The sequence below is a fragment of the Mobula hypostoma genome, chromosome 6 (assembly GCF_963921235.1).
Source record: "Mobula hypostoma chromosome 6, sMobHyp1.1, whole genome shotgun sequence".
Classification (NCBI taxonomy): Eukaryota; Metazoa; Chordata; class Chondrichthyes; order Myliobatiformes; family Myliobatidae; genus Mobula; species Mobula hypostoma.
In genome coordinates, this window is record NC_086102.1 from 43,711,068 (window position 1) to 43,736,977 (window position 25,910).

The 25,910-nt window shown below is 38.8% G+C and overlaps 1 protein-coding gene across 1 annotated transcript in view; it reads right to left on the bottom strand.

The window, feature by feature from the left end:
• Positions 1–25,910, bottom strand: part of man1a2 (mannosidase, alpha, class 1A, member 2) — a 128,721-nt gene that overhangs the window by 70,163 nt on the left and 32,648 nt on the right. Inside the window, exon 3 of the mRNA XM_063050720.1 lies at positions 25,245–25,341. Within this exon, the coding sequence (XP_062906790.1) occupies positions 25,245–25,341 (97 nt within the window). The remainder of the gene's footprint in view (positions 1–25,244; positions 25,342–25,910) is intronic.

The following is a 25,910-nucleotide window of genomic DNA, read 5'->3' on the forward strand; positions in this document are numbered from 1 at the left end:
CCCTACTATATTTTCAGTAAGTTTCCCAGCTGGCTCTTGATCAGCAAGGCCCTGCACAATGCAGGAATTTCCTGAATAAATGGCAAGCCTTCCCCAGAACTCTTTTACAATTGGTTAAACTGAAGCCTCAGCTTACCAGCTGGCAAAACTGTAAAAGAGTTTATAATACTGTAAAACTTCAGTATTCTAGCTCAGTCCAAACACTGATGGTACCATACTGGCAGATTTTCTGCATTATTTGATTTCTTTTTAAAATCTCATTAGAATGATAACAAATTCCAATGACCCAGGCAAGTAGACGTAGAGCACGGAAGCTGAAGTCCCTTTGTGCTCGGGAAATATGACAATCAACTTGTGAGTCAGATGCCAAATCAATGGGATTTCCGAGTAGTTGGTAACCAGATGCCCTACAGTTTTCCTACATTTAGGGGCACTTTGAATGCAAACAGACACCAAAATTAAATCAAAGCTCATCTTTTTAATGGTTATATTATAAAATTTTAAAAAACTAAAACAATGAAACATTAACAGCTTCCCCATTGGGCAGAAGATACAGAAGCCTTAAAACATGTACCATCTGGCTCAAGAACAGCTTCTATTCTGCTGTTACAAGACTACTCCAAACTCTGTATAAAGTACGATCAGGATGGTCTTTCCTTTCTGCAATTTTCCTCCAGGTCAAAAGTCATTAAGCCCCGTAACCCGATGCTGGCATCTCATGAACAGACCAAAGCAACCCAGTTTTTGAGATGGCTGCAAAGCGAAGACACTAATTAATGACACATTCATCTTAATAGTATCGATAAGGATTAACGGACAGACCCAAATCCTGGCATCTACATAATTTCACAGCAATTTTCAACAAAAATTAAACATTCAATGGCTTGTTTGATAACCTTTAGGAAAACAAAAAAGCCTTAGTTAACACAACTGCTTGTTCCAGGGAGAATTTAAGGGCTTGTAACACAAGGCAGTCAGTTGAATCTATGGGAGAAATAAAATTTTAAAACCAATTTTAAAATTATTTGTTTTAGAGAATATTAGTAAGCTCTGCATTACTGATGGAATAGTGGGACACCTTATAAAACACCCATTTGCCTCTTCAACTGCATCTGTGGCCCTACATTAGTCAGCTCAGAGCCCACAAAACCAGAATGTTAGTAGGTCATCCTTGATTCCAAGGGATTACCAAAGAAATCAATAATTCACTTTACAATCAATGTTATGTCAACTGTATAACATACTACCTTAAGAACCAATGAGCTATATAAAAAAGATGTTTGCATCAATTTCTATAATCAAAAAGCATCAATCTATTCATTCCATCATTACTGAAATACAGAGAAGACTGCAGAATTATATAAGAACAGAGTAACATGGATTCTTCAATCCAAATAAGGTGCCTTAGAAAATATAATACATAAAACAATACAGTTGGAAAATATAAAAGTTACATTAAATCATAGTGTAATCATGCTAATGATTAAAATAAAAACAAGGTGCTACTTATTTGTATCATTTTTGTAGCACAAATCTAAGTGGGAGGTATCTTGCAGTGAACTGTAAACTCACATCATACTGGACAGCATAGCTCAGAATGCCCGATTAATGACTCCTCATTTAAATGAGCTGCAAGTCCATTATTTACTCACTTTACAACATTGATTCTATAAAAATAATTTTTATTCATCTTTATCATTTCTGCAGTCAATTCTATTTGCATACTTTAACTTTTCATGGCATAGGAGAGGAGATTGGTCTATTTATCCTACCAGTGGATTTGGAAGACACTGGCAGTCATGCTCCCCACTGTTGTGTTGTGTTGGGCACGTGGCCAAGTGGTTAAGGCGTTCATCTAGTTATCTCAAGGTCACTAGTTCGAGCCTCAGCTGTGGCAGCTTGTTTGTGCCCTTCAGCAAGGCACTTACTCACACATTGCTTAGTCTGTGCGAGGAGTGGCGCCCCACACAGACTTCCAATCTGCGCTTTGTAAGGCATGAAAATGCCCGACGCAGGCCTCTCATGGTCTGAGTCGACGTTCCCTCCCCCCATCAATGCTTTGAGGTGCCTGCTACAGATAATCCATGTCTCAGTTGTGCACAGGACAACAGAGGTCACTGCCACCTGGTAAATTTGAGTTCCTGCTCTTCAAATATAGTTTTCCTCAAATAGCCAAAGGGTTTGCTGGCACACTACAGGTGATCAATATCCTTGATATCAATATCCATCTTGAAAAGTGGGATTTAAGACACAAGAAGCAATTCATGCTCTTCAGGATGTAAAACATCTTGAACTTTTATTGGCAGTGGTATTACACCACAGGAATAAACTAGCAAAGAGTCTTTTGCAGGGGTTCCCAACCTTTTTTTATGTCATGGACCAATACCATTAAGCAAGGGTCCAAGGACCCCAGGTTGGGAACCCCTGTTCCAGAGTTTCAAACCCTATTTTGTAATGTGCTTCAATGCACACATCAAACTCCAAACTTGTGCATGTCAGTTTTGCAAAACAGGTTGATCTTTGTTCTGTCCTATGTGTCCTGTGCAGTAGGTTCAAGTTCAGTTTATTGTCATTCAACCGTACACATGATATTGCCAAACAAAACAACATTCTTCCAGACCAACGTGCATATAACTCACACACAGAACATTAAGTAATATTATCACAAATACTTTAATAAGTTACATATATGATACAAGTTAAAAAGTAAAGAATACAACAGGACACTGTACTCAGCCTGCTGCTGACACATGACTGCAAGGCTAAATCCAGTTTAGCTCCTCTCCAGCAAGCAGCTTCGTTGGGGTAAGGAGAAACATCGTTACAAAGTCATCTGAGAAAAAGAATGGAATGATGGCATACAAACTGCACCATTCCTCAAGACTAAATGGCTTTATGAAACACAAAAGCCAAGGTCTGACATAAAATCCATGATTCAAAGAATAAGTGGCAATCTAGCAACTCACAACCATGAAACATGGACATTCTTCATGATTCTTAAGGAGATCTACAGCCTAAACAATCAAGGACCCATCTCAACGAATGCCAAGAATAAATGCAACATTATAAAGGACAGATATACAGTCAACACTGCTCAAAGGAGCATCTTTTCAGTAGTGTCTGTCATTGACATATCTAGATGCACAACCTCATCATTAGCTTACGACACCTCCAAGAAAAAAGCAAACACCACTATACATGGCTACTTTGAACCTCACAGAAACCTTCAATCAAGAGGGATGGTGAAGCATCCTTCACCAAAGTTCATTTATTTACTATCATTATCTTTATATCCAATGACAAACTTTTCGCTAAATGCAGTAATCACTGCAATGTCTTTCGATATGCGTGCAGCAAACCCTCACAGGCAAATGTTTTTGTAAAATAAGATTTTAGTGAAATTCAAATTCACAACCAATGTGTGTTTGAATCGGTTTGATATGCAGCAGATGATTCTATCATTTATTGCCTGAAATTCTGAAATAATTATAAATACTATAAATATTCAGCAGGGAAGACAATCCATGTTATAAAGAATATTATGGGGAACATTTTAGGTTAATCACCTGTCAGGATCCTTATGAAATATGAAAAAATATAAAAAATATGAATGGATCTTTTCTCCACCCACCCCCACACACACATAGATTTGCCATTTTTAAAATTTAGAAATGTTTTTGCTCTTATTTTGTTCACAATTATCTCTTCATTCAGTTTAAAATATCATGGGATACAGGTTTCTATTACATTCCCCTTAAATACCCCTCTACCAAAAGTAGACATATGGGAGCACACGCCACCATGTCCCCCAGTCTTCTCTTGCTATCCCACCAGCCTCCCCATCCTGCTGGGCATGTGACCAAGTGGTTAAGGCGTTCGTCTAGTTATCTCAAGGTCGCTAGTTCGAGCCACAGCTGTGGCAGCGTGTTTGTGCCCTTGAGCAAGGCACTTAATCACACATTACTCTAGTCTGTGCGAGGAGTGGCGCCCCACATAGACTTCTAATCTGCGCCTTGTAAGGCATGAAAATGGTCTGAGTCGACGTTCCCTCCCTCCCCATTCGACAAAGCAACCTTCATAAATTCCATAATCATCAACTAGATTCTGCTACTAGATACACATCATCTGTTTCTTCCTCTCCCCAATGCCAAGTCCTCTCTTCTGTCTCCACCCACAACTGCACCTTCACAGCACTTTACCAAGCAATGACCGAAGATGCAACATCTTTTTTTAACCTTATCCCTTCCTATCACATGAAGCATCAATTCACTTGCACTTATTCCAATGTATTGCATTCAGTACTCATGAGACAGTCGCCTCTATATTGGAAAAAGATGTTGATTTGATGCCCATTAAGTTGAACTCCTCACTTAGTTTGCACGGATAACCCTGAGTTTCTATTTGCTTAACCCTTAAATCCTCCATACAGATGCCATTCTAACCTATCTATGTTTCATACACTGCTTTTATGTAAGCACGAGGAACAGTTCCTCATCCTCCAGGCAGGCATGATGCAACTTTGGGCTCAAGATCAGATTCAAAACTTACAGGTGATTCAGTTCTGCTGTTGGACAACTAAACTTAACTTAGCTTATCTAACTCCATCAACATCACCAAATGTACTGGAATTTTCAGCATTCACCTTTTGTTTCAGATTCAACAGCTCTGACACATATTTGCAGATTTAAAATATCCCTGTGATTTCTCACCAACAGTTCCCATTAATCTATTAACCACACAATTCTGTAAACATCCAAATTATCAGCTATCCCTTCGCCTCTACAGATACTGCTTGACCCAAGTTCCTCCAGCAGTTTGTTCTATGCTCCAGATTCCAACATCTGCAGTCTCTTGCGTCACTGGAAACATCGGAAGCAACTCAGCCACCTTGCTGTCACCTTCGGAGAATTTTTCCTTTGTCCTATTACTTCTCCACTAGCTTCTCTCCAGCTTTAAATTAACTTAATTTGCTCCTCAGTTAGAAACATAGAAAATCTACAGCTGTGCCGAACATGTACTTACTTTAGAAATTACCTAGGGTTACCCATAGCCCTCTATTTTTCTAAGCTCCTTGTACCTATCTAGGAGCCTCAAAAGATCCTATTGTATCTGCCTCCATCACAGTCGCTGGCAGCCCATTCCACATACTCACCACCTTAATACTGTGCCCTCTCATGTTAGCCGTTTCAGCCCTGGGAAAAAGCCTCTGACTACCCACACAGTCAATGCCTCTCATTATTTTATACACCTCTATCAGGTCACCTCTCATCTTCCATCGCTCCAAATCAAAAAGGCCAAGCTCACTCATCCTATTCTCGTAAGGCATGCTCCCCAATCCAGGCAATATCCTTGTATTTCTCTTTTGCACCCTTTTTATAGTTTCCACATCCTTCCTGTAGTGAGGTGAGCAGAACCAAGCACAGTTCTCCAAGTGGGGTCTGACCAGGGTTCTACACAGCTGTAACATTACCTCTCGGCTCTTAAACGCAATCCCACGGTTAAAGGAGGCCAATACACTGTATGCTTTCTTAAACACAGAGACAACCTGCGCATCAGCTTTGAGAGTCTTACAGACACTGACCCCAAGATCCCACTGATCCTGCACACTACCAAGAGTCTTACCATTATTACTATATTCTGCCATCATATTTGACCTACCAAAATGAACCACCTCACACTTATCTGGGTTGAACTCCATCAGCCACTTCACAGCTCAGTTTTGCATCCTATTGATGTCCCACTGTAACCTCTAACAGCCCTCCACACTATCCACAACACCTCCAACCTTTGAGTCATCTGCAAATTTACTAACCCATCCCTCCACTTCCACATCCAGGTCATTTATAAAAATCACGAAAAGAAGAGGTTCCAGAACAGATCCGAGGCACACCGCTGGTCACCAACCTCCATGCAGAATATGACCTGTCTACAACCACGCTTCGCCTTCTGTGGGCAAGACAATTCTGGATTCACAAAGCAATGAAATGAATTCCCTCAGATTCACTAGCTGTGTGCATCGTCTAGAAATAGCCTGACTATTATTTCTTTCTAAGAGATAAGAGGCATCCCATTGAACCCAAGTTCTTGATAGCCAGCTACTTTCAACATCAATTTCATTTAACAGTCATGCCACAGAGAAACAGACCATTCACTCATCATGTCTGTGCTGATTGTTAAGGAGTATATTGTGATTGTAGCAGATATTAATTAAAGAACCAGTCTTCAGTTTTTATTGCAAATTGCAAGCATTAAATTGAAGTTAAAAGCAAAAAGAATAAAAGATAATAGTTTGAAAAATGGTGACCATGATATATTTGCATATGCATCAGCTAAACATTAACAATGGAGTTTTGTTAATTGCCCTGCATCAACTGTGGGTTTAAGGAATTTGTATCATCGTAAATGTAAATAAGTTCAGGGAAGTGTTCCAGCCAAGGTATTTGAACGTGTCTCGCACTGTAGATATGTAATTCAAAAGGAAGCATTGTCAAAGTATTAAAGTAAATGTCACTGACTATTGAAACTATTGAATCACCAACTGTTACCACTGATCTTAAGGGTATAAAAATGTGATGTACTTTTGGGTTTGTGAGCCTCTGTGGAGAGTGTTTCCATGAGAATGCCTGCTTTCTGTGATGAATAAAATCTTCTGTATCACCAGCTTCAGTGCCTCTCCAGTGACTTCAATCACAGTCGCAACACTGACCATCAGGCACCTATTTTTATTCTCTCCACATCCTCATCAACTCCCTCAGATTCTAGCACTTTCCAATTTGAAGTTGTCACCAACCTACCAATCAACACATATTTGGGATGAAACCTGAAGACCCAAGTTAAGGCAACATCCCACAAAGACAACATACAAATACCAGGGATACAAAACTAGAGGTCAGGATTGAATGCAGGTCACAGGTGCTGTAAAGCTGCAGCTCTGCCATTTTATCACTGTGCTGGCCTTCATTATCCCTGTCATATTTTGTAAAATCTTCTTTCTCAAATCCACTACTCATACTAATACAAACAAAACCATCCTACCTCAGCTTATCTAGAACTGTATACTGGGTGAACAATCTGACAACATACATAGATGCGAGTGCACTCTGGCGGTCAAGAGATGGCAAGCGGTCTGAATTGACGCATACATTTGGTCAGTGATAACGGATAGAGCATGGAGATTAGAATGGGTTAACACTGATACACTGTAATTGTGCTCGCACATATTAGATTTTAAGTTCAAGCTGGACACAGTGATCTAAGCACACAAAATAGGTTGACAAATCAATGTGGCACTGAGGGAATATTCCATTGCTGGAGGAGATGTCCTTGGAACAGATGTCATGCTGAATCTCTGGCTGACTGCTCAAGTGGATGTAAAGCACTACCTTCGAAGAACATGGGCATTACCTGCTATTCTCATCCCTTATTTAGGATTACCAATACAGATGGTCAGACTATTTTATAATATTGTTTGCGAAACCTTATGCTGTTGTGCAAATACTTTGCTATTTCTTAAAATTAAGTAAATACTTAAAATAAAAATGGCACTTCATTTGCCATGAAATGCTTTGGGTTTACCCAGAGCCATGAAAAACAGTGGAAAATCCATTTAATAAAAAAGCCAAGCACCCTTTCCTGGAGAACTTGAAGGAAAAGTGCAGAGTCAAGAATAACAGGCTTTGTATAAATTTTTCTTCCTACAGTTGTATGGAAACACAGTTAATAGCGAGAAACTGCAAGAGCATTGCAACTCAAGTAGATAAGAGACAGTGAAACATTACTTGTCAACCAATTTAAAGCAATGGAATCGGTTCCTGCAATGAGGACATCTGTATTCTATATTCAAACATGCATGGTTACTTAACAAAACATATTAAACTACTAATGTGGGGCAGGGAGAAAAACAACAGAAAATCTTTAAGGCACTAACACATACTTCCCAGTGGAAATAATTTTTAAAGAATCAAGGTAACGAGTTAAAACATATCGGTAATATTGAGACAAATCACAATGGAGAGGGAAGTAGGACAGAGGACAGTTGAAAGTAGAACATAGATGCAGACCAGAAATCAGGCTCCTGCGTGGTACAGCAATGGATACAGACTAAAGCCTTTGATCAGTCTTAATACAGTGATGGACACTGACATTAAATCTGGTTTTGGTATGGCATAGCAGAATTAATAAAAAAAAAATGTCCAAGTCTGACACAATTCCAACTCCTTTGCTGAACTGTTTGTCCTTCAGAAACTAGTCAGATGTTTATACTAAGATGTGTTCTGAAGCAGATTAATGCAAATTGATCTTTCCACATGCATTGTTACAACTGGATGGATGAGTTGACAGCTACAGCTAAATCAGTGATTGAGTGCCTCCCTATCCCTAAAAACAAGTAGCAGAGAGAAGACTCAAGGAAAAGGATGACAGAGAAGAGCTTTGAGGTGGATTCACCTTCACCAGCTCAAGATGACCAAGCAGCAGCAATTGCCAAAAAATTTGCTACACTACAGCCTGCAGCCACCTTGTTCCTTCTATTTTCCATTCTACATAATTACATTCTGATACTTCAGCAAATGTCATTTCTTTAAATACCAATAAAGTCGTTTTATTTTTTAATCCTTTGGGTAATCCATTATCTTTGGAAAAAGGTAGAAATCTTACTCTCATGCTCCTGCTGCATCTCTAGCATGCGGGGATTTCCCTGTTCATTGCTCTAGTCAAGCACATAAAATCATGTTCAAGACAAAATGTTGTTTGTGTCTATTTGCTCACAAAATACCAACATTGTTAATCACATAATAACTTGCACTCCCAATAATTGAGGGCTTAAGATAGCAAACTAGACAGTTCAACAATGTTACCTGCAACGGGGGCATGTGGCTACCTTGTTAGCTACGGTATTACAATTGCATTTATCCAAAATGAATCATATGCACAAAGACATTCTGCAGATGCTGGAAATTTTGAACAGCACACAAAAAGTGCTGGAGGAACTCAACAAGTCAGGAATTTATGAACAGAAATAAACAATTGATGATTCACGCCAAAATACCAACTATTTATCCCCCTCCACAGATGCTGCCTGATTTGATGAGTTCCTCCAGCTCTGTGTGTTTTGTCTGAAGTTAATTATTTTTATTGCTGTTTGTCAAATATAATAGTTTGTATTAGTCAGTAACACAAATATCCTTGCAAATCAGGTTGACAAAAAGCATACTTGATAGTTTAAGCATCCATAGTTTTTCAAGTTGTATCTCCACTATATATGAACATTTTACTCAATATTGATAGCCACTTTAAAATGGGAAGCAGAAAAATTAGCAACTACAACAAAACAGGAAGCAAAAAAAAGTTAGTCAATGATAGGACTGGCAAGGAAATTTGCTTCATGACACTGAACCACAAGGAAGGTGGATGATTTGAGACTTAAAAGATCATTTAAATTTATTAAAAGATTAATTATCATTAATTTATATTAGCTTATTAAATCAGCTTAATTTATTTTGCTCAAGATACTGCAGTATTCGAGATCAAGTTTCCAAAGATAATGTTTTCAGTTGTGCCTATTAATCTCTTCTGAAAGTCCAAGTTCACTACTTATTAATGAAGGGGCTAAAAACCAGGGAAGCCATTTCTTTTCTGATCCAATGAAATAATTTATCTCCTCCAAATCATGAGCATAAAATAAATCCATGGTAATGCAAAATAAGATTTCCAGACACTACCAAAATATTGACAATTTTAGTCCTTCCCAACTTACCCTACTAGAATCCGTAGAGACTGCCCAAACTTATTTCACATAGGACCCCTGCAGGTAGAATAGAGAAAAGACCTTTATCACATAAGCAAAGAAATTTTTGGCCAGTATATGGAATTGGTAGTAATCCTTGGAATCCCAGGGAAGTTGGGAATGAAGGGAAACTGCAAGTAGTTGAATCCAGTTTTAAATAAACTGCAACTGACGTACTCATTTCTCTTTAATATAGCACTTTTTAAATATTCCACTACTATATGATTATAGAACAGCTAAAACGTATCCAGTCCCTGTACAAGCAAAAAAGGCTTACAACTTGCATCTACAAAATACTACCAATGTTTCCCCATCCTCTTGTACGTCCTATCAAACCATTAATATCAGTGTCAAAATGCTGGTTGAGTAAACTTTACAGACTCCAGATGGAAATCTAAGCAAACCTGCAGTAACCATATTGAGCATTTAAGATTAGGCTTGGCATGGAAGCACCCAATCCATTTATTTAATCAACAGGAATGGCAGTGAGCAAAAAGGGTAATTGTGTTCTTTTAATGTAAAGTGTCTTCATTTTGCTTTATTGCTCGAGTTTAACATATTTTAGTTTAATTGACTTTTATAAGCTTTAAATGTCAGAGACTTTCAGACAGCTAGTTTTTGTTTCGGTATGTTTTCTTCTGACAGAAGGTCTGCTCCCCTAGTTACATTAGGAAAAAATCCTTTCGTTGTAATTTTCATATCATCCCATAATCCATTGTTTAATTTAGTTCTATCATTATGCCAAACAAGTCTCAGATCTTGTTTTCTGAACATTAAATAATACTGAATTAATAGTCTACTCCCATTTTCAAGATGCTCAAATCTGAACTTGCTAAATCACAGAATTTTTTCAATCTTACACATCCCAAAAATAAAAAAACCTATTCAGTAAACTATTTAATCTATTTAGTCCTTTCTATCTACAAAATCACTGTTTACCCAAACAATTATCACCTTATGTCCACAAATGTTATCACCTATGGTCAGTGGTAGCTGAAAAATCAAGCCTGAAAACCAAAAGAACAGTCTGTAGTGATAGAGCCTTTAAAAATACACTTGAAGGAAAATAAGTTCATTGCTTCAAAGGATTAGATTTTTCTAGTGTTATAGTAGAACATAACTGCTTAAATGATTAGATTCTCAACATAGTAATATTTTGCATCTATGCTGTATGTGTAGATTCTTCCACCAACCCTTTTCATATTAATTCCACTCCCATTTTTTTTCCCTGCACCATATAGAGCATTCCTCCTTCAGAATAGGGCCATTAACCCACTTTATTAAACACAAAACACAGATAGGCCATTTTTATATACATTTTAAGATTAGTAATTCTACCAAATCTACTTTTCCATGCACATCCAAATGGCAGCCTCCTTCTAAAAATTTAGAATTAATTGCCTGTGTGGCTTGCTAGTCTACATCAGTAAATATTATAAAAAGCAAATCATTTCGAATGTGTTTTACCAATTCTATCATAGCCAAATTATACCTTAAACACACATTGACCTTGGTTCCACAGCCTTAAAAATCTTGTCTGACAAAAACATATCAATCCCCAATTTGAAGTTTCATCGGACCTTCAATTTGTTTTTCACCCGAGCCAGTCAATCATATGGTATGGATTGACATCATGTAGACATAAGCACATGGGAGTGGTGGGGTGGCGGGAGGCAGTAATGAATCAATCTCATTTTATACTGATCACTTTGCTGTGCACTAAGCTTAAAAATCTATTGAATTTGATTTCAGAATTTGTTGTCCAATTGTTTTACAATTTCCACATTATATGCAAGTTGCAGTCTGAAACTTAAATGAGTCATGTTGTTATTAATAACAGGAAATAACTCAAAAATTCACACCACTGCAATGAAGCCTCAGAACATCATTCCTTTGGAGTATAAAAAATATTCAGCTTACATTCATAAATTCCCCCAATCAGATAATGTGAAATGGGAATGGAGCATTCATGCAAACTGACTCCAGGGCAGCTTCACTCAACCAAATGAAGGAAAAGACATTTTGAAAAATTCTGATCTTGTTGAAGCACCATTGTAGGAAGAAAAATTACAATATTTGTGGGGAGTACTAAAAAAGGATTTGTTACAGAATATCACAGCATAAGACATCACTTGACAATGAAATTAACTCCCCCATCTATCCTTTTACTTACGGTTCACTTCTCTGCTAACACCTCATAATTCAAACTGCTGAAAACCACTGCTTTCAGATTACAATACATATTCTTCTTGCAGTGTAACAGATAAATTACCACACCTTAATCTATTCCATGATCTTACAATTCATCAAAAAAATTACAAGTCCCTCAACATTTCCATCCCCAACTCTGCTCTGAATCTCTTCTCCTCGTTATTCAATTCCTTAAAACACTTGAAAGGCTATCAAGAATATACATAGCCTGTTCTCTTTCCACCCAAGCAATAAATATATTATGCTTTATACTGTATCCTTCTAGCTTGCTCACTGGGATAGAATTAAGATTCATCATACAAGGTCCCATATTGGGACCTCACCATTGGATCATTAGCTTCTTCTACATTTTCTTCTCTTACAATAATTACGACGCAGCAGTTTGGATTTTCCTGTATGAATACTGTATGAGCACAAGATTAATTGCTGATCCTGCAGATACTAAAAAACTTGGAATAAAAAATTCAATAAGTCAAGCAGTATCTATAAAAAGAGAAAAAGTATGAACATGTCAGTTCAATGACCTATCCTCAGAACTTCAATCCTCTTGCTAAGTATTTTATTTCAAGAATGTTTAGCATTTGTGATGCATCACTGCATTTTGCAAACCGAGTATGCCGAATTTAATAAACTTACGCTTAACCTGCATTAGATGTCAATACTTCTGTCAAGCCAACCAGTCATCAAAACACTCCATCAGTGAGAATGAGAAATGTTATAAGCTTTACAGCCTCAGTAAAGCAAGCTTTTTTTTTTACTCTTGTTAATGAAACTAGCTCACATCATAAATAGTACCGCCTACCACTGGAAAAGTTAATTACAGAATTCAAAGAGCAAATGCCACAACACGTTGCAAAGCATTTCAATAAATCTAGTCACAAGGATGCAGAGTGCTTTGGAACAATTTAATTTAAATAGTTACTCAGTGAAATGCATCAAAGAAGAATTTGCAAAGTTGGTCCCATAATATAGAAATACAGAAACCATGTTTCAAAAATATGGTTACTTAAGCTGTTAAGATTCTGTGATCATCCATGCACAAAGAGGATCAAACTGATTTAAAATGCTGGAATACAGAAGACAATCAAATGAAATAATTACACAACATCTGTATCTTTATCTTTCAGATATGCTCATTCCCTAGCAAAGAATTCCGGCGAGCAGAAACAGAAATTTTGCTAAAGATAGCATTTCATTGGCATATTTCTAATCCCAATGTATATGAAATTACTTTATTAGTAAAATCCTCAATTATTTTTCATCGAAGAGTGTCAAGAGATAGTAAATAATAAACATTCACTTATCTAAAAAAGGTAAGTAATTACCTGTTGAATCTCTATATTTAAATTGGAATTAAACAAACTGAGAACGCTAAACAAGATATAATCATCAGACTTTCTAGTAAGAAGGCTGATATTCAAAACCTTAATATCTGATTCACATTCAAATGTCGTTACATCTACAGAACAAATAGAAAGGGCTATCACAATAAACTTCTTGAACGAGTATACCCAGAAGTCTAGCTATTTCGGTCCTTCATCTATCAACTTCTAAACATAGGTTCATATACATTCAAGAGAGTCAGCTATTTGCACATACATAGCAAGATCGCACAAATCACATTTGGAGAAATGTTGCCACTTGGGATCTACAAGACGGTTGAGAATGTAATTATGGGAATATTTTATGATTTTAAAACGTCCATTGATCTGAGCATTAATCTTACCAATGTATAAAATAACAGAATAAAAAGTTCAAGGAATGGAATAAACTATATAAAAAGGCTTATAACTCATAGACAATGCCCAGAAAATTAAGGTGCTTCTTCAGCTCCAAGTCATGCAAGTGCCAGCTCAGCACAAGAATTTTAAGGATTCCTAGTTCAGCAATATATTATAAAATTATGGAACTAGATCGCTCTTTAGGCTAACAAGGTTTATGGGTAGTGCAGCCACAGAGTGTATGGAAGATTATACTAGAACATGCATTGCTCCCTATCAAGATAGAGATGATAGCAAACACAGAAATAGGTCAGAGACTGAAAATTGATTGCATTATTTAAAAGGCATTTAATGCAAATGGAAGCCAAACACTGCGTAACAAAACCTGATATACAAAAAAAAATGTGTATAAATCAATTCCAGTTATTGTTTCTAGACTACAATGCTTTGTTTCAATGGTAACAGGTAAAAATATTCACAAATGCGATTTTATTTAGAAGTATTTTTACTTATTCATTTTGCCTACAATATAGTACTGTTTCAAAGGCTTTTATAAGGCCATTATTAAATCATAGAACTGGACTACTCGACTATACTGCACATTTGACATTAAAACAAAGTGCTGGAAATAGCAGTCAAGCAAATAGAAAAATTAATGTTTCAAGTGGCTGACATTTCATCAAAACTAGGAAAACTTATCAAACATGCTTTAAGGTTGCAGAAACAGGGAAAGATAGATGATAAAGCCAATGTCTGTGGAGATCAAGTGAGAGAAAATAATAGAAATAGTTGTCAAACCAACTTGATAATCACAGATGATTTACCTGCATATTTAAACTTAAAGATATAAATGGGAACAAAGAGGGCAAGAAAAACATGAAGTGACATACAAAACAATGCAATTACTGAAAATCTTAACAGAATGTTCAAAGCGTTCAATAGATCATGCAGCATCTGCAGAGAAGTTCCTTATGGTTGGCACAGCTGGGGGAAGTAGTGGAGATAAGCTTCCACCACCTATTAAATGCTCCCAATGGTGTGATCTTAAATAGCCTCTGACAACTAGGTCCAGCTCCTGACCTACACGTGTGGCATAGCTACTAAGCTCAGCAGAACCACTTCTACTGACAGGAGAAGGGGCAAAGGTGGGTTAATGACACCTAAAAACCAGTCACTCCAAGAAGATGGGACGTGTCAGCCATGGTTGGCAGCTCATCCAGAAGGAAAACTCTGATCTCAAACCTCCGCTGCCTTATGTCTATACTCACTCATGGGAAAAGCTTGGGTAGTAAACTCAGATGATAAATGCGGAGCTGGAGTCCCTAAGACAGTCCTACATTGATTTCAACATTGGCTGGTAACTCCTGCAACAATGCTGGTGCCAAACTGTATCAGTCTCTGCTGTCCCTTTGCATTCATCAGCTGCATGGAGAAGGGGAAGAGGAATCTGCTGGATGGGCAGTTGTTTGCTCTTCATATTGTACCACCCTGCCTTGCGCATCACGTGGACAGCTAGGACACAACATCCATGCTCGACCCCAACCAACAGGGCTCATCTACAGAGAAACATGTTACAAGTTACTGACTTAAGGATTTCAGATAATCAGCAGCTTTGGAAATCTGTATTGAAACCAGTCTATTCTAATGAAAAAAGGGATGGCATAGTAGTGTGGAGCTAATATTATGCTTGACAGTGCCAGCAATCAGAAGACTGGGGTTCAATTCCCACTGCTACTGGTAAGGAGTTTGTACCTTCCCCCCATGACCATGTGGCTTTCCTCCTACATTCCAAAGATATACAGGATAGGGTTAAGTTATGAGTTGCTGTGTCTCATAACTCCAGCACTGTTTTTAGTTTGCTTCTCTTCCAACCTCAACTCTCCTTTAATTCCCTATGATTAACAAGCCTTTACCTTTCTCAGGGGGACAACCACATGTCAGTCTCTTTCTAGGCCTCAGATTCTGACCTCTTTTTTGCCATTCTTTCTCTGCAACTGAGAACGTGCTTTATTTCTAACTTTTCTTTGTTCTAATGTAGCTCAAGTTCAAGTTTATCATCATCTGACAACCTATATGCAACCAAATAAAATGTTGCTCCAGTCCATGGTGCATTCACAATGTATATAATCACAAACAGCACATAAAACAAAATATTACCACAAATAAGTTAATAAAATGTCATTCAAAATGCAAGTAAGGTGCACATCACAGGGAAACAGTACAGAAAAACAGCTCACTATGCAAGTGACGAGACCTCAATGGTGTTGGGGTATTTATTAGTCTCACAACCTGGGGGAAGAATCCGTTACCTAGTATGGCGGTCTTAGTCCTGATGCTCCTGCACCTACTTCCTGATGGTGGTGGGTGACAGAAATTATGCGATGGGTGGTAGGGATCCCCAACAATACTTCCCTTTGTACATAATGCTCCCAGAGAGACGGGAAACCCCAGTGATCCTATCAGTGATTCTTAACTATACTCTGTAAGGTCTTGGGGTCTGATATCTTGCAGTTTCCTTACCACACAATGAGGCAGCCAGGTGGGGCACCCTCGATGGTGCTTCAGCAGAAAATTGTTAGAATGTGGGCAGGGAGCCTTGCACACCTCATTCTCCTTAGAAAGTGTAGATGCTACTGTGCCTTCTTGGCACATGAGGTGTTGCGGGTCCAGGTTAGAATACCCATAATGTGCACACCAAGGAAGGTTGTGCTCTTCACTCTCTCTATTGCAAAGTGATTGATGTGCCATGCTGAGTGGTCAGACTGAACCTTCCTGAAGTCCATAATCATCTTCTTTATCTTGTCCACATTGATACTCGGGATGTTGTTCTTACACCATTTGACAAGCCTCTCCACTTCCTCTCTGTATGCCAACTCATCACTGTTGCTCATGAAGCCAACCACTGTTGTATCGCCAGCAAAATTGAGAATGCGGTTTGGGCTGGACCAGGCAGTGCAATCTTGACTGCAGCATAAAAGCAGTGGGCTGAACACACAGCCCGAGAGGGCAGTAGTGCACAGCATGAAGGAGCATGAGATATTGCTGTCAACTCCAACGATTGGAGTCTTTTTACTAAGAAGTCCAAGATCCAGTTACGGAGAAGGATGCTGAGTTCCAACGAGGACAGTTTACCCACCAGCCTTTGAGGGATGATCATGTTAAACGTTGAGCTGAAGGTGATGAACAATATAGAAACATAGAAACATAGAAAATAGGTGCAGGAGTAGGCCATTCGGCCCTTCGAGCCTGCACCGCCATTTATTATGATCATGGCTGATCATCCAACTCAGAACCCAGCCTTCCCTCCATACCCCCTGACCCCTGTAGCCACAAGGGCCATATCTAACTTCCTTTTAAACATAGCTAATGAACTGGCCTCAACAGTTTGCTGTGGCAGAGAATTCCACAGATTCACCACTCTCTGTGTGAAGAAGTTTTTCCTAATCTCGGTCCGAAAAGGCTTCCCCTCTATCCTCAAACTGTGACCCCTCGTTCTGGACCTCCCCAACATCGGGAACAATCTTCCCGCATCTAGCCTGTCCAATCCCTTTAGGATCTTATACGTTTCAATCAGATCCCCTCTCAATCTTCTAAATTCCAACGAGTACAAGCCCAGTTCATCCAGTCTTTCTTCATATGAAAGACCTGCCATCCCAGGAATCAATCTGGTGAACCTTCTTTGTACTCCCTCTATGGCAAAGATGTCTTTCCTCAGATTCGGGGACCAAAACTGCACACAATACTCCAGGTGTGGTCTCACCAAGGCCTTGTACAACTGCAGTAGTACCTCCCTGCTCCTGTACTCGAATCCTCTCGCTATAAATGCCAGCATACCGTTCGCCTTTTTCACCGCCTGCTGTACCTGCATGCCCACTTTCAATGACTGGTGTATAATGACACCCAGGTCTCGTTGCACCTCCCCTTTTCCTAATCGGCCACCATTCAGATAATAATCTGTTTTCCTATTTTTGCCACCAAAGTGGATAACTTCACATTTATCCACATTAAATTGCATCTGCCATGAGTTTGCCCACTCACCCAACCTATCCAAGTCACCCTGCATCCTCTTAGCATCCTCCTCACTGCTAACACTGCCACCCAGCTTCGTGTCATCCGCAAACTTGGAGATGCTGCATTTAATTCCCTCATCCAAGTCATTAATATATATTGTAAACAACTGGGGTCCCAGCACTGAGCCTTGCGGTACCCCACTAGTCACCGCCTGCCATTCTGAAAAGGTCCCGTTTATTCCCACTCTTTGCTTCCTGTCTGCTAACCAATTCTCCACCCACACCAATACCTTACCCCCAATACCGTGTGCTTTAAGTTTGCACACTAATCTCCTGTGTGGGACCTTGTCAAAAGCCTTTTGAAAATCCAAATATACCACATCCACTGGTTCTCCCCTATCCACTCTACTAGTTACATCCTCAAAAAATTCTATGAGATTCGTCAGACATGATTTTCCTTTCACAAATCCATGCTGACTTTGTCCAATCATTTCACCGCTTTCCAAATGTGCTGTTATCACATCCTTGATAACTGACTCCAGCAGTTTCCCCACCACCGACGTTAGGCTAACCGGCCTATAATTCCCCGGTTTCTCTCTCCCTCCTTTTTTAAAAAGTGGGGTTACATTAGCCACCCTCCAATCCTCAGGAACTAGTCCAGAATCTAACGAGTATCCTGGCATATAAGGCATTGTTTTCTTGGTGGGACAGGATGGAGTGGAAGGCTGAGGCCAAATGGAGCAGTAGGTGAACTGGAAAGAATCTAATGTAGCTGGAAGGTGGGATTTTACACAACTCACTACCAGTTGCTCGAAGCACTTCATGTTTGTTGAGGTCAATGCCACTGGGCATTAATCATCTTGGCCAGTTACCGTCACTCTCTTGTGCACCGGAATGATGAGCGAACCGATTAAAACGGTACGCAAACTGGAAAGGGTCTAATGTAGCTCAAAGATGGGATTCAATACAATCCATTAACAGCTGTTCAAAGCATTTAATGATTTCCGAGGTCTGTGGCACTGTGCAATAACTGTTTAGCTCAGTTACTGTCACTCTCTTAAGCACCGGAATGATGGTAGCTGCCTTGAAGCCTGCAGGGATAGTGAACTGATGCAAAGAGATGTTAAAGATGTCCTTTAAGATCACAGTTAGCTGGACTGCACAATCCATCAGCACCTGATAAGATACGTGTACGGCCCCGCAGCTCTGCATGGTTTTACCCTGACTAGGATCCTCCTCACTTGGGCTCCGGCAGGATAGGGTGCCTGCACCTTGGGAATGGAGCGGTGGCTTTCCTCAATGTCACATCATTTATTGTGTCAAATTGTGCATAGAAGGTATTCAGTCTATCAGTCCGGGAAGCATCACTGTCATTGACACGCCAGCTCATTGATCCTAATCTGTTTCTCTTTGCAGCAATACACAGTTCGAATCAAATCATCAAGTTTGCCAATGACACAACCATGGTGGGTCTCATTAGCAAGAACGATGAGTCAGCGTACAGAGAGGAGGTGCAGCGGCTAACGGACTGGTGCAGAGCCAACAACCTGCGTCTGAATGTGAACAAAACAAAAGAGGTGGTTGCTGACTTCAGGAGAGCAAGGTGCGACCACTCTCCATTGAACATTGACAGCTCCTCCATTGAGATCATTAAGAGCACCAAACTTCTTGGTGTTCACCTGGCGGAGAATCTCACCTGGTCCCTCAACACCAGCTCCATAGCCAAGAAAGTACAGCAGCGTCTCTACTTTCTGCGAAGGCTGAGAAAAGTCTATCTCCCACCCCCCATACTCACCACATCAAGAGCATCCTGAGCAGCTACATCACTGCCTGGTTCGGGAATTGCGCCGTCTTGGATTGCAAGACCCTGCAGCAGATAGTGAGGTCAGCTGAGAAGATCATCGGGGTCTCTCCTCCCGTTATTACAGACATTTACACCACACGCTGCACCTGCAAAGCCAGCAGTATAGTGAAGGACCCCACGCACCCTCCCATACAAACTCTTCTCCCTCCTGCCATCTGGCAAAAGGTACCGAAGCATTCGGGCTCTCACGACCAGACTGTGTAACAGTTTCTTCCCAAGCCATCAGACTCCTTAATACCCAGAGACTAGACTGATATCTACATCATTTATTATTATATTGTAATTTGTCCTCTACTGTGCCTATTGTCTTGTTTATTATTTATTGTACTGCCCTGCACTGTTTTGTGCACTTTATGTAGTCCTGTGTAGGTCTGTAGTCTAGTGTAGTTTTTTGTGTTGTCTTACATAGTCTAGTGCAGCCTTGTGTTGTCTCACTTAGTCAAGTGTAGTTTTGTGTTGTTTCATGTAGCACCATGGTCCTGAAGGAACATTGTTTCGTTTTTACTGTGTACTGTACCAGCAGTTTATGGTCAAAATGACAATAAAAGACTTGACTTGACTTTCCACAGGTGCTGCCAATCTGTTTACTACTTACTGCACACTCAGTTATTTCAGATATACACAAAATGCAGTTTTAGCTTTTTGACTTGTATTACCATTCCTGAATTGCATTTAGAAACCACTTAACAGCAATTCACCCAGTAGTATATCAAGGATTAAAGATCAGTATTTTAAACTCTGTTTGAGCTTCTGTGATCATTTGCACTAAATTAGAAAAACATTGGGCCATGCTCCCAATGGTAATTAGTAAGCTTTGGGAGCATTGCCAATATTTTTCCACTGAATTCATGTATAACAGTTTTTGAACATATTACGCTTTATTGAGAGACTAGATTTCCCCTAAATCATTCTCAGTAATCTAAATTGAAATTACTGATAAAAGATGGTGGGTTGGTGCTAATTCAAAAAAGGTCAACTCCTGAAAACTGCTTTAATCCAAGAAGTTACCAGATTGAAAGATTTTCTTATATTAAAGTTACAGTTTAAAATGATGCCCGATTGTGTCAATTAATGGTAGATTTTGCCTTTGGCAATATCTAAGGCAAGTCTGAGTAAAGACTTGACCAAAAGTACGCCATAAGCTGTACGCTGATCAAGCCCAAACAAATTTAAATCACCAACTATTTAGTACACAGGTAAAGTCAGCAAATGTGGATCAGCAACTGGATCAAAGTTTTAACTGGGAAAACATTAACATACATGCACAAATTCACATGTGCTGTTATATTCGAAACAAAACTTATTACCATTACTTATTAACCTTCACAGTAGTTTCAAAATATTTGCGGTAGACTTGACTACATATCACAAGGTTCCATCACTGAAGTTACTTCAAACACTTTGCATAGAAAGTCAGAATGAAACAAAATGCAGTGTCAAAAGGAATAAATGAGAATTGTCCCAGTTATGGTCAAAGATGGAAATATAAAAACTATTAAATGACAGATCATCTTTTAATTAAAATACATCTTAAGGAAAGAATTTTCATTCATGCCACTTACTGTTTTTGATGGCTACTTACAAAAGAGGCTTGTAACTACTATGAAGGAGGCTACACAAAGCAAGTTTTGAAAAAAAAACAAGCTGACAGTAATCAAGTATGAATCAAGAAAATATTGGTTAAGTATATAATCTTAGATACTTAAAGTATCAGGATTGTGTATAAACACTTCTTTCCAAAAAGGATCTAGTGCTTTCCCGGCATATATGACGAATAAACTCTCCTCGGGCTTCCAGCTGGGTACAGGTATCAATTTTAACTGACCTTTCAATGACAAACTCTGCCATCTTCATTAGGGATGATGCCTGGGCATGTCTAGTTCAGTGGTATACATACCCCCATCATCAGTCCCTCCTGAATGGATGAGGACTAACCTATCAGATTTCCGCTGCTCCGCCTAGTTTCTAATCAAATTCCAGTTCTTACTTAGAATGGGACACTTGTCTTTGTTAAAATGCCACAAACCCATAAGGAAGCCCAAATCACAGTTCACGCGGGTCAAAGATGACCTGGGACTCAGGAATGGCTGGCGTTTACAAGATTCCCTGTGAATCTGAAGCAGTGTATATCGGTCAGACTGGACGCTTGGTGGAAACCTACATCAAGGAGCACAGGATGTGTATCCATTTGGGTTACCCAGAGAATTCGGCAGTAACAGACACTACATTCGCAATGGCAATAGAATTGACTTCAACAGCACGAAGCTACTGTGCTTTTGGGGCCGCCTGGTGCAGGAAACCACTGAAATAAAACTGAGAAAAAGAATTTTAACAAAGACGAAGGTCTCGCTCCGAGTAAGATTGTAAACAAGGTGGGACAGCAGAAATCTGATTGGATCAGGTCTAACCAATCAGGAGGGTCGGGTGATGGGGTTATATATCCCAGCAGACGACAGGCCTAGGCATCATCCCTGGTGAAGGTGACAAGAGTTTGTCATCAAAACGTCAGTTAAAATCAATACCGGTACCAGGCTAGAAGCCAGAGGAGTTTATTCGTCACTTCTTTACAATTTTTACTTCTCTATATTGGGTATACAAATTTGTTACAATGGTAGTAACACAAGGCAAAGATGGGCTTCATAACGAACTAACAAAGGTCAGAGAGGGCAATAGGGACAAGAGCAAAACAAGAATGCAAAACAAAGTTACAAGATTCCAGAAAGTATAATTCTAGAATCAAAATCCAGTTTCAAAAGTAAAAATAAACAATTTAATTATGGAGTTTTTAAATCAAGGATCTAAAAAAAACTGAAGGCTTGTGAGGTGTTTCTACACTTACCTTAGATAACTGAATAAATTGGGCACTATTCAATTAGAACTAATTTGCGATCAGCCAGGCAAAAATAAGGACAATGTCTTAATGACACAGGCACACCTCACTTAGCCCCTTGTCCTAATCTCTCTATACCTATGTGTGGCTAAGCAGAGTTCAACACCGTCTACAAGTTTGCTGATCACATCATTATTGTTGACAGTATCATGGAATATGACATGGAGGTGTACAGGAATGAGACAGTTGAGTGGGATTGTAAAAACAATTTGAGAGTCAACATCAGCAAAACATGGACTTAATGAAGGAGAAATCTGACTAACATGTACCCAGCCCCCTTCAATGAGGTCTGGTACATGTCGTCTGACTTCCCCCTTCCTCAAGTCTACAATCAGTTCCTTGGTTTGCTGATGTTGAGTGCCAGGTGGCTTTTGATTTGGATTGTGGACTTTCAGAAGGGAAAATCAGACTAACATGTACCAGCCCTCATTGAAAGATCTGTGACAGAAAGGGGGAAAAGCCTCTAGTTACTAGTTTTCAGTATCTAGGAGGACCTATCCTGACCCAACACATTGATGCAACCATGAAAGAGGCATGCCACCTTCTATAGTTCTTAAAATTTTAAGGAGATTTAGCATGTCATGAAGACTCTGGCGAACTTTGACAGATGTACAGGGAAAGGCATTCTCATCTGTGCATCATTGTTTGATATTGTAACTCCAAAGCAAGAGGCTATGGAGAGTGAAGAACTTAGTCAGTTCCACCAAGGGTACAGCTCTCCCGACCTCTGAACACATTTACAAGATGTGAGGTCTCAGGAAGACAAAAATCATTTTGGACCCCCCATCACTGATTCCATCAAGCAGAAAATACAGGAGCCTGAAGACCCATGATAGCTTCTTCCCACCACTATCGAGTTTTTAAAACCAAACTGAAAAGCACTATATTTTGCTCAACTTTTGTTATTATTGTTATGTTACTTTTGCTCATTGTTTTGTAAGTTACATAAAATTTTTGTTCATTAATTTTATGCTATTTATGCTTGTTAGTATTTCACCATATCGCTGCTACAAAAAGCTACTTTATACCCTGGGTGCATATCTCCATGACAATAAATGTGAACTTAAACTTAAACCAGATGCAATTCTCAGACCAGCTACAGGTAATCAAAACTATATCTCTATGCTTAAATTAGTTTCGGAGTACAGAGTTGATGAACACCAAAAAGTCATTAGCAAACTAGGGAAAAGTCAATATAATTACCTCTCTCCCCCAAAAATTAAGTTACTGAAATAGATTCAAAGATTCAAAGTGCATTGTCAAAGAATGTACAAGTTATACAACCTTGAGATTTGTTTGCTTTCAGGCAATCGCAAAGGAACCCAAAAGAACCCAATTTTTAAAAATTCAAAAAAAGACCAACCCTCAGTGCACACAGAGAAAAGAGGAAAATAACAGATCATGAAAACAATAGAAGCGAATAACAACTACAGGATTCTGAACCAAATTGAGTGCTTAGATCCAAATCCCCAGAGCAGCTCTGAGTAGGCCCAAAGCCTTGGTATTTAGTTCATCATATTAGCAGGCCAAGTCATCGCAAAGTTCACAGACACAAAGCATGGCAGCCAGGGGCAGTCTCACAGCCTCAGCATCGCGAACCAATAGCAACAATAATCCAACAAAGACATGGAATCAGATGACAAGCTCATGTCTGACTAACCTTCAAGCAATTACATTCAATGTGAAGAGTGGAAAGTGAAGAAATTATTGGTTTACCTAGATTTCCACAGAACACTTTTTTGAAAAAGGTTACAAGTTATACTCAATGCGTTGAAGATTCAAGATAAACTATGGGATTACAAATTCTGTACATACAAAGCTGCTATAAGGCAGCAGAAATCTTAAATTAGATATTTCAGGCATCAATGAGATAATGGTTTCCATTTTACAAAGGCTTGGATTCATATTAATACAAATCTGCAGGCAATGTCAAACAAGGAAGCATATCATTCAGAGGAGGGCACACAATAACACTCTGATAATCTGGTACTCGATAAGGAAATCCTGATTGATTGGTATCTGGCCCACTCTGACTTGCTGGGAGACAAGTTGCTACTTCCCTTTCTGACAAGCTGAGGTCCCAGGTCCCACACCAACATCTGATATGCCAGGGGCTGTTTCCCACAGTCACTTTAAACTTACCAAGCTTGCTAGAATATTTATTATACTTAAAAAAGTAAAATTAAAACTGTGCTTGAATATTAATTGGAATAGCATCTGAAAATCAGTTAGTCTAGCATCACCAGTCACAAACACACTAATCTTTTGAGTTTAGTATACAAACAGCTAAAATAAAAGCAGAATTATTGTACTATGTCCTCTGAAAACTTGAATACAGAAATTTCTTTGTCCAATTCATTATTATACATAATAAACTGAGACCTTTTTGCAGAGCCATGCAAAACATATTTCAAATCTTCAGAATCAAAACAACACGTTTCTTTATTTTGTATCTTACTTTCCAGTCATTACTTGAATGGAATTGACTGGAATAGAAAGTCACTACTGAAAAATCCCATGCACTAATGATCAGTATCAACCTCAATTAATATTAAACTGCAAGGTTTCACATATCTAGTAACTCCTGCCAAGCTTAAATGGAGATAACAGTTCTAGACAAACTAGTTTAATAATCACCTCTCAATTACAATTAAGGACACAATTATTTAGAGAGCTAAATTAAAATCAAATTCTCACATTGAAACACATTTTTTTAACTTTTACAACATAAACAAATACTTTAACTGAATAGCCAGATACTTACCAAATATATTGGTTGAATGACCTTTTCTTGAAAGAGGTTTCAATTCATTGTGCCCCCAAGCATACTGTCTATAGTTTCCCCAAGCATGTTTCATCATCTGAAAAAAGAAAAAGGTTCTTCACATCTAATTTTATGATTTTGAAATTGGATAATGCAAAACCCAGAAAATGCCAAAAGCACTCTGCATTTTATGTCAATAACATTTCATCATCTTGTTCTATACAGATGCTACTTGACTGGTGTTTTCTCTTTTCATTTCAAATTTCCAGCTTCTGTAGCATTTTCCCTATGAATTTTTAAAAATAAAAGAAAAACAATTTAAAAAAAAAAAATCAGACCAAACGATCAATTGCCTTTTCTGAAAATTAATCCAACATCCAGTTTCGGGTGTATTGGGATATTATTGCTCACAACTTAAATGTTCTACTTTTCACCCAAGTACATGTGCTCAGGCATACCTTGTTAAAAATTACACATCTAGTGTCTATTGTAATGTGAAAAACTGATTAAAAGAGCTTTCTTCAATTACGTCAGTTGTCATCTGCTTCTATTTGCCTGGGTGAACCAAATATTCTAATCCACCTTTGATCATCACAATTGAGTGTCTGTTGTGCAGCCTTCACTGATACAATTCATTAATGGATTTGGATATGGCTTCAGGGCTCT